At 27.2% G+C, this 10,287-nt stretch overlaps 1 protein-coding gene across 1 annotated transcript; it reads left to right on the top strand.

Moving 5' to 3' along the window:
• Positions 1–1,018: 1,018 nt before the first annotated feature.
• On the top strand, positions 1,019–1,614 carry J4E92_000804 (uncharacterized protein; the record flags this gene model as incomplete). The annotated part of the gene is made up of 2 exons (XM_051492218.1): positions 1,019–1,443; positions 1,503–1,614. The coding sequence occupies 2 exons, from the start codon at positions 1,019–1,021 to the stop codon at positions 1,612–1,614; spliced, it is 537 nt and encodes a 178-aa protein (XP_051357730.1).
• Between the last annotated feature and the right edge of the window lie 8,673 nt (positions 1,615–10,287).

Here is a 10,287-nt window from a genome sequence, read left to right as displayed (position 1 = left end):
AGCGCCCATCATTAATCGGAGCGCAAGTTGACTTGGTGAATGTAAGATGTAGGATTAATGACAACCAACTGGTATCTGTATATTGCTCTAAGATCAGAAAACTTCGTCCTACCGGCTGACTCGCTGGAACAAGATCGCCGACTTTACCTGTGACGCTCGTCAGGCTTGGTCCAATACTGGCTTAGCAGTTGACCTGATCAAGGTACGGTCAGCCATTTCTTCACGTGTACTGCGAGAAATATCGACCAGATTGTTATATGCGCCCTATCTCATCGCAGCCTCGTTGCTGGCACGCGTGATCCCCATTTTACATTGGTAGTGACGACTGCTTAGGCTGATCTGGATGTTTAGAACATGCTGCACCGAGAGACAGGTGAATTTGGCGCTTCACGAAGAAAGCGCACGAGTGTTCGTCCGTAGGGTTGTCGCACAAGGAAAGCGAGGCGCACTTTCCTCACGCAGAGAGGTCTGATGCGATCGATGTCAGGCATCCAAAGGCCTAAACCGCGCGGAACTCTGCGACTTTTGTCAGCACACTCATTTGTCTGAACCAAGGCAATAACCCAAGAAAAGGGCGCATATCGATTATAGTGGCCCTGCGTCGCGTGTAGTCTCACCGTAGCCGTGCATCTCGCGTGTTGATGGCTCGCGGCCGACGGCGCGAAAGTGGGTCCGGTCAATCGCGTCATGATCTGATTGGTCAATCACGGGGCTTTACTAGATTGCAACCCACCCGCTTTGTAATCCAGGCCGTAATCACCGCCAGTCGTGTAACCATCTGAATAGAATCGGGTCCGGTTTGGGATGAACGGTGGAGTGCTGATGCCAAGTGGAGCGTAGTGAGCTTGATGTTCACTATACTGAGAGAAGGTGCGAGATAGATAGAAGTGGAACATAAATAGTCGACTACCCCGCCAGGGCAACTACTAGCATCAACCAACTTCATCAACAAGAGACTGAAACTACCACTGTCTTCACCCTTCCAACACGTTTTTCAATTCCCAAACTACCACCCAATATGGCTCTCTCATTCCACAAAGTCGCCATCGCTCCCGTCATCACAGGCCTCAAGAACGCACACTTCTTCATCAACAAAGGCTACGAGCACGCCAAAGCCACCGACCCCAATGACTTCCTCACTGCATCCATCCACCCGGACATGAAGGACTTCCGCTACCAGGTCTACCGTTTCACCGACGCCGCCAAGTTCATTCCTTCTCGCGTGAACCCTGCCTTGGAAGGCATGACGCTGCCCGACGAAGAGCAGACTTTCCCCGAGTTACTGGCTCGCGTTGAGAAAACCATCAAGTACCTTGAGGGCTTCTCGGAGAAGGACTTCGAGGGTAAGCATGATGACGAGGTTGTCGTGAAGTTTGGCGGTGTCAAGCAGATGAGGCTGCCGGCGCTGGATTATGTCACAAAGTTTGCGCATCCAAACATGTGGTGAGTGAACATTCGCTTGAGGTTTCAGGCTCGTGATGAAGGTTTACTGATGACTGTAGGTTCCACATCGTGACTGCGTACGACATACTGAGGATGAAGGGCGTTGATGTTGGAAAGATGGACTTCTTGAACGGTACGGGCGCCATTACGATTGAGGACGTCTCGCAGTAGTGGTGCTGGACTCAGATGACTGACTATGCGCTGGAAGTGATGGGTCAGTGCACGCAAAGTAATAGCAACCCGCGAGCAATAAACATAACTTATATAACAGCTTCTATTAAAATCTTTATTATAGAATTTTAGTTAATAACTATATCTATAGATTAGTATATAAAGTAAATGTTTTTACGTGTTAAATGCAGCGCTAGAGGCTTAGCGCGCTAAGCTCTATATTATTTAATCTACCTATTTGCAAGTAGGCTATAAAGGCTCTACACTTTATACTTATCTCTATATATATATACTATTACTTATAATATATACTTAATATATTTAAATTATATATTAAATATAGCTTTAGCTATATTATACTTTAACTAAAAGTAATAATTAATTCTTTAAGCGTTTTTCTAATATAGACTACTTATATTATATCTTACATCTTATATTTTATATTACTTTATTATTACTTTATTATTACTTTATTATTACTTTATTATTACTACTTTATAACTAAGTATAACTTATTACTAACTTAGAGCTACTAATTAAAGTGTAAAGTAGTAAAGTACTATTCTAGTAATATATATAGTACTTACTAAAATAACTATCTACTTTAAGGTTATATATATAACTATTATAATAAGCTATATACTTATAGTAATTAGAAACCTAATTATATAGAATAATATCTAAACTTAGAGTAAGAGTATTATAATAATAATAAGAACTAATATAGTAAAAATAGTATTAGTAATCTAAGAATTTTAGTACTAGATATAAAAAGTAGAATAGAAGCTAATAGCTATACTAAAGATATTATAAATAATATAAAAAATATAGATAGAGGTTATATAGACTTTTATAGTAGTATTTATAATAGTATTAAGTATAATAGTAAGACTATTAGTAATATAAAAAGATATAGTTCTAATAATTATATAAAAAGTAGTTTATATAAAGTAATTAGTATATATAAAGAACTTAGAAACTATACACTATACTTATAATATTAAACACTAAGCTAATCTAATATTTAACCTCTAATATATAAAAGTCTATCTAGTAGAGCTTTCTAAGTAAGATAATAGTATCTATTTATAAACTAGATATATTATTAAGATAGTTAATAACGTATAGTATAAAGTAAATAAATATACTTAATATAACTATAAAAGTAATAAAGATAATAAAGATAAAAGCTATATAAAGAGGTATATTATTGTATAAAGAAGTTCTTATAAGAAGATTATCTAGTAAGTAAAGTAGAATATAGAAGTAAGTAATAGATATAGAGCTATTAGTAAATACTACTATAATATAAGCCTAAATATTAGCTGCAAGAGTGCTAGACTACTACTTATAAGATAAATATTAATAAAAGTAGAAACTATAATCTAACTAAGATAATAATATAGTAATATATTACTTTATATAGCTATCTATACGTAGTTATAAAAGCTATAATAATGTTTTAGCTTTATATATATATAAAGAAAAATTAATAATACTTATATATTCTATAACTAGTATTAATAAAGATATAAATAAATAGTTTTAATATAGAACTAAGTAAATTAAGAGTAGCTAGTTAAAAGCTTTATTAAGTAGGTAAATAGATAAGTATATATTACTAATATAGCTACTTTATTTAGTTATCTATAACTATTATAAGACTAAAAATAATAGTAAAAATCTATTTCTATTAGTAAAGCTTAGACGTAGGTAATAGAAAGTAGAAATATACTAACTATAATATATTTACCTATACTCTAGTATTAGAGACTTTATTAAACTTAGTAAATACGTACTTCTAACTCTAGACCTACTTCTATAGAACTTTTAAAGAGTTATTAGAGATACTATTAATATCTTTAAAACTAGAATTTTTACTAATATTTTACTTATTTATATTTTTAAGAAACTCTTATATAAGGTTATATAAGATCTTATAGAATAAATAAAGTAATAGCTTCTTATCTCTAAGAGTTATAGCTATATCTTTAAGTTACTTAGCGTAACTAGCTAGTATAGTATTTTTCTAGCTAGAGTATAGTATATTTAGTACTTATTATATATAAAATATAATAAATAGTTATAGATAGATAAAAGTAAGTAGAAAAGTAAAAGTATTTTAGAGGTAGAAAAGGTAAGTTTAAGTGTAAAATTTTCTTTATTATCTACTTTACCTTTATATCTAGATATAGTTCTAAGTAAGCTACCTTTTTCTTTTATAGATATAATATAACTTTTATATATAATTATTATAGAACGTACCTCTAGATACTTCTTAAGAGTATAGCACGTAATTATACTAGTATAGATTAAGATAAGCTTTTAGAAGCTTTACTACTTAAAAGAGCTTTCTAAGTAAGCTTATAATATAATAATTTATCTTCTATTTATTTCTATACTTCTAGATATAATAGTTATAAGCCTAGTACTTTAAAAAGATAATATAGTTTTATATTTATATACTTAAAATATAAAGCGTTTAATAGAGTATAGTAATACTAATTCTATTACTAATCTTTACGCTTCTATAAAAGCACTACTCTATTACTTATAATAAGTAACTCTATAATAATCTTTATAAAAGCTTTTATACTTACTAACTTAGTATATTAGTCTAAGTAGTTTACTTAGTTTAAATTCTATACTTTAAGTAAAGAAATTTAAGCTAACGTTAACCTTAACGCTAAAATAGCTACTTCTATTTAAATAAGTGTTCTAACTACTTTAGAGCTAGTAGTAATTATATAGAATACTTTAGTTAATAAGCTCTATACTAATAAGTATAACTTATTTATTATAAAGTATAAAGTATAAGTAATAGAATAGTAGTTAAAGAGCGCTTATATTAGGTATCTTTAGAACTAGATTAATTAGACTATTAGTCTAAAGCTTTTAGCTTCTACTATACTCTTTATTTCTATAAAGAAAAAAGCTATATTATAAGTACTTATTAAATATCTTAAGTCTACGCTTTCTCTAGAGAAGAACTATACTAAGAATTTTATACGCTTATAGTATAAAGTATACTTCTAGAAAGTATAATAAAAACGTATTAACGCTAAGCGCTAGTAATAGAAATATCTTTATATTTTAGTCTAAGCTAAAGCGTATAAACTTACTAAAGTTAATAATACGCTTACTATCTAGAACTATTTAGAAGTAATTAGCGTTAAGTTTACTCTAGAATAGAAGCGCTTTATATAGTAGAATATTATTAAAGCTCTTACTATTAGTAGAACTTAGGTTACTCTTAAATAAGTGTTAAAGATTTTTACTACTTTAATTTAAGAGTATACTACTTACTCTAATAGTAGAGGTAGTATATTTACTATTATAAAAGTACTATAATAAGCTTCTAATAATAATAACTTATTCTAGAAGTCTAAAAAGAATTACTTATATAGATAGTACTATAAGTAGTCTACTACTATATATAAGTATTTAGAAATAGCGCTTATAAGTAAACCTCTAAAGCTTTTTAATAAAGCTAAGGCTAAGATTACTACTAAGCTTAGAGATATAAAGTATAATAGCCTACATAGAGCTCTTAATAAGAAGAGATAGACTACTCTATAGTAAGTATAGATTAAGAGCCTAAACTCTATCTACTTAAAGTTAATTTAAGTAATACTTATTAACTTTACTCTTATTATAAGTTAGCTAAGTATTAGTAGTATATACTCTACTATAGATTTTAACATCTACCTACTTTTTATAAGCACTATCTTAGATAATAAAGTAGTAGTATATCTTATTAATAATATATCTCTACTTAAGCTAAAAACTTTTATAAGAGTATATAAATTCTATACTATAAAAGTAGAAAGCTTTTTCTTTTAGGTACTTAGATATAGTATATAAAAAATTAGAAATACTTTAACTAGAAAAAGAGAACTATATATAGAAGACTTTATTCTAATAAGCGTAGCGCTTATAAAGAGTTTCTATATTAATATTATCTTAGAAGTAGCTTTTAATAAAGCTAGACTATAGTATCTAGAGTTAGACTTAACGCTTTATATAGAAACGCTTACTAATAACTTTATACTAGTAAAGCTTAAGAAAGAGTATAAGCTTATATTTATTAAATATAATTCTTTAAAGTTTTACCTAACTATAATAAGTATAACTAATAACTAGCGCTTATAATAATTTTAGAAAAGCTTTTCTTAGTCTAATTTAGAGAAGCTTTAGTATATAAAAGTAGGCTACCTAGGTCTAGAAGTACTCTAAGCTCTTATTAAAAATACACGTAATATACGTATTAAGAGAATAAGCTAAAGTAAGTATAAGTATTATACTATTACTTATATAAGGTAGCGTATCTCTAAATAACTATGTAAGAAAGCTTTAAAACCTTATTAGAGAATCTTATAGAATCTTTTTAACTTTTCTACTAGTTATAATAAAAAGCTCTAGATTATAGTGCTTAAAAATAATTATAGTAGTAAGATTTATTAATATACTCTCTAAGCTAAGATACTTATAGAGATTATAAGAGTCTTTTATAACTTTATAAGCTTTCTTATAGCTTAGTATAAGCTTAATATTTATATTATTATCTAAGATAATAATATTATAATACTACTTTAGAGAGGTAAGTTACGCTTTAAGATATAGGCTAAAAAGTAGAGTATTATTATAAAGCGTATCTCTATCTATACCTATAAACTAAATAAAAGAGTAGAGAGAGTAGATTAGAAGATAATTACTAAATTTATTAAAATAAGAGTTAGTATAAATCTCTCTAAAAAGCTTTAGCTAGATATTATAGAAGTAGTAACCTAGCTATATAATATAAGCCTATTATATACTTATAATCTCTTAGTATCTAATACTATACTTAATATATAGTATATAAAGTATAGTAAGAAGATCTATACTATTATAGCTAATCTTTACCTAGATTAGAGTACTATTTACGCCTATAGCTATAGAGCTTATCTACTTAATAGAAAGTAAGTAGCTAAATAAAATAAGTATAACTTTAAAGTTATACTAAGAGGCTATATTAGATATCTAGTAGAATATAAAGTATCTAATATTTATAGAATATAGGTTCTAAAGCTTAATTAAGTAATTATAATAAGAAACGTAAGCTTTAATAAAGAGCTTTTCTATAAAAGTAGCGCTAAAGATAGCTAGAAGTACTTAGTAAAAGAGCTTATATATATTATTAATCTTCTATATAAAAATAAGCTATATAACATAAAAGAAGCGTATAAAGATATCTTTAACTAACTCTACACTATAGTAGGTAAAGCGCAAGACTAGTATACTCTTAAAGACTCTATCTAGAAGCTAGAGAGTAGTATATTATAGCTTACTATTAAATAGGTAGGCTAGCTTAATTAATAAGTAGTATATAATATATCTTCTATATAGATAGAAAGCTTAGCTAGCTAACTACTAGAAATCTATATAAACTCTTAAAAGTATATAGGCTTATTTACTCTAAAGTAAATACTAAAGCTTAGAGCGTACTAGACTATAAAGTCTAGTTAGAAGTATAATAGTAGCGTCTAGAAAGTGCACTAAACTAGAGAAGAGCATCTACTAGTACTAAGTAATAAATAGCTTTCTAATATAGAGAGCTTTTATTAAAATAAGATATATAGTGCTTATTAGAATAGAGTACTTCTAAGTATACTATATTTCTATATATACTCTACGTTTAGAACTTCTCTAGAATAAGGTAAAATAAAACTACTACTTACTTCTAGACTAATACGCTAAAGGCGTAATTATAAAAGACTAATATAATTAAGCTCTAGAATTAGAAAGTAACGTAAAGGTCTAAAAGTAAAAGAACTTAAAGTTTATACGCTATATAATCTATAGAATAGTATATAAGATAATAACCTTCTAAATAGTTTTCTTTAATACTTATATAAAGTAGAAAAAGACTAGAAAAAGTTTATAATAGTTTACTTAATTATAGTAGCTATAATCTTAAGTAATATACTTCTATAGAAGTATAAGCTATCTAAACACATATACTATAATTAACTACTATAGCTTTTAAAAAAGTATAAGAATCTTAGTAATTATTTATATAGTAAGCTCTTTTATAAAGTTTATAAAAAAGAGATTAATATACTTTATAAAGTAGATACCTAAAAAAAGATTAAGCGCTCTTTAGTATAAAAGCGTCTACTTCTACTAAAGTAGGTATTTATATATAAAGTTAATTAGAATAGCTACTTTATTAAGTGTAAAGCTTACGTAGTAGTAAGAAGAGATCTATAAGTAATTAATTCTATATACTCTATATATATAGTAATACTTATCTTACACTCTTTTAGAATAGTAATAGTAATAGTAGCTAAGTTTAATCTAGAGATTCTTTAGTTTAATATTATAAAAGTATTTCTTTATATATACTAAGAGCACTAGCTAGTTATAGTATATAATATACTAGATAGCTTTAAAGAGCCTAGTAAGTATATAAAGCTTAAGCGTGCTCTCTATAGACTAAAGAACTCTCTACTACTCTAGTATAAAGAGCTCTTATATATAGTAAAGAAAGTAGATCTTATTACTTCTAAAGAAGAGCTTTATCTCTTCTTTAATAAATAAAGAAAAATTCTTCTACTCTTCTATATTAATAATATACTACTTATATATTACTATACTACTTATTAAAAAGCTTTATAAGTTACTAATATAATAAAAGTAGTATATAACTTAGAAAAGAAAGGCTTAGTTAAATAGTTTCTAGAAGTAAGAGTATTACGTAATTATACTACTTATACTATAACACTTATATATAATAAGTATTTAGATAAGCTTACTAAGAAGTTTAACTTAGAAAGTACTTCTTTAAGCTCTACTATACTACTTCTAAGCTAAGAGCTTATAAAGTTAATAAGTAAAGTAGATAAGAAAGTAGTTAAAAACTACTAAAAGCGTATTAGATTACTACTCTATATAGCTATTATACTATAGCCTAATATAGTATACGCTATCTTAAAGCTTTTATACTTTCTTATAAACTTAAGTAAAGAGTACTTTAAAGTAGTTAACTAAGTAATTATATACTTATATAAGACTTACTATTAGACTATCTACTATAGAGTATATTCTAGAGTAAAGCTTATAATTTATAGTAACACTTTCTTTATAGATAATTTAGAAACTAGGCGCTCTTTATAAAGCTACTTTATTATACTTTTTAGAGATACTATTATTTAGAAAGTAGTATAATAAGTAACTATAATAACTTTAACTATAGAAGTAAAGCTTTTTACTCTTAAGTATATTAGTAAAAAAGTAATAGCTCTTAAAAGGCTATTTTAGAAGCTTACACTTACCTTAGAAGTAGTGTAGATAATTTTCTATAATAACTAGTAGACTATACGCTTAGTAGTTAGCACTAATAAGTATATAATAATACGCCTTAGATATATTAATATCTAAAATATATAGCTAAGGTAAGAGTATACTAAAGAGTCTTTTAGAGTTAAGTATCTAGAAACTAAGAGTATACTAGCTAATAGGCTTACTAAAAATCTATTAGTTTAGTAATTTACCTACTTTAAAAAGTAGTTAAATATAAAGAATATTAAATTATTAGTAGTATTATAAAGCTTATAAGATATAAAAAAGTTTTTAGCTACTCTTTTTAAAAAGTAGTAGAAAGTGTATTTTAAGCGTAGCCTCTTTTATAAGTTTATAAAAAACTACTTATTAGAAAAGACTTTTATTAAAGTATACGCTCTAAAGAGCGTAGTAAGATAAAAAAGTATATACCTAGAACTATAATTAGAGTAACGCTTTTTTAGTTATCTAAGCGTAAAGTTAAAAAAGTACTACTAGTTATTAGTAGTATTCTTATAAGCTTAAAGATACTTAAACTCTAAGGTAAAGAACTAAGAAAGTATAACTTTCTTTATAGATATAAATACGTAACTAAGCTTAGTAGTAATACTTTTATAAGTAACTATAATAGTATTATTAGTAATAGTCTTAAAAAACGCGCTTCTATTATTATTATTAGAGAGTACTATACTATTATCTATAGTTTTATTATAGTTAACCTACTTAACTACTAGATAAAGTTTTATAAAGCTTATTAGCACTAAGAAGTAAAAGTACTAAAATAAAAAACTTACTAAAAGAGCACTACTTAGAAGTAAAAGCGTTATTAGCTTTATTATTAAGATTAGATTAAAACTACTTAATACTAGAAGTATTCTTAGACTTATTAGTGTTATACTCTACCTTTACCTCTCTAGGCCTAAGAGACAAAGCCTATAGCGTACTTTTTTAGAAATTAAACAATTATATAATTACGTAATTACGTAATTACGCAATAACGTATTACTATATTAGACCTAATAGCAAACTTAAAAATCTCTAACGCAAGCCTAGATTTGTAACTTATAACACTTATACTTATACTACCTCTATAATAATTAATACGCACGTAATTATAATAGGCTAACTACTTTATATTTATTATATATTACTAATAGCTATCTAGACTATTAACTAGCACTAGCACTAGCTTTATACAATTACGTAGTACTAAAAAGAAACTAAGTAAGCCTATTACTAGTATAAAGTCTCTAAGATAACCTAAGACACTTATATAACGCCTATATAATACCTATATAAATACTAGTAACTTATATTCTATACGTAATTACTTATAAGCCTAGCTATATT

This window comes from Alternaria infectoria (genome assembly GCF_024043175.1).
Source record: "Alternaria infectoria strain BMP 0036 chromosome Unknown scaffold_1, whole genome shotgun sequence".
In the NCBI taxonomy this organism is placed as follows: domain Eukaryota; kingdom Fungi; phylum Ascomycota; class Dothideomycetes; order Pleosporales; family Pleosporaceae; genus Alternaria; species Alternaria infectoria.
Note: the sequence above shows the minus strand (reverse complement) of the source record. Positions and strands in the feature narration are given on the sequence as shown.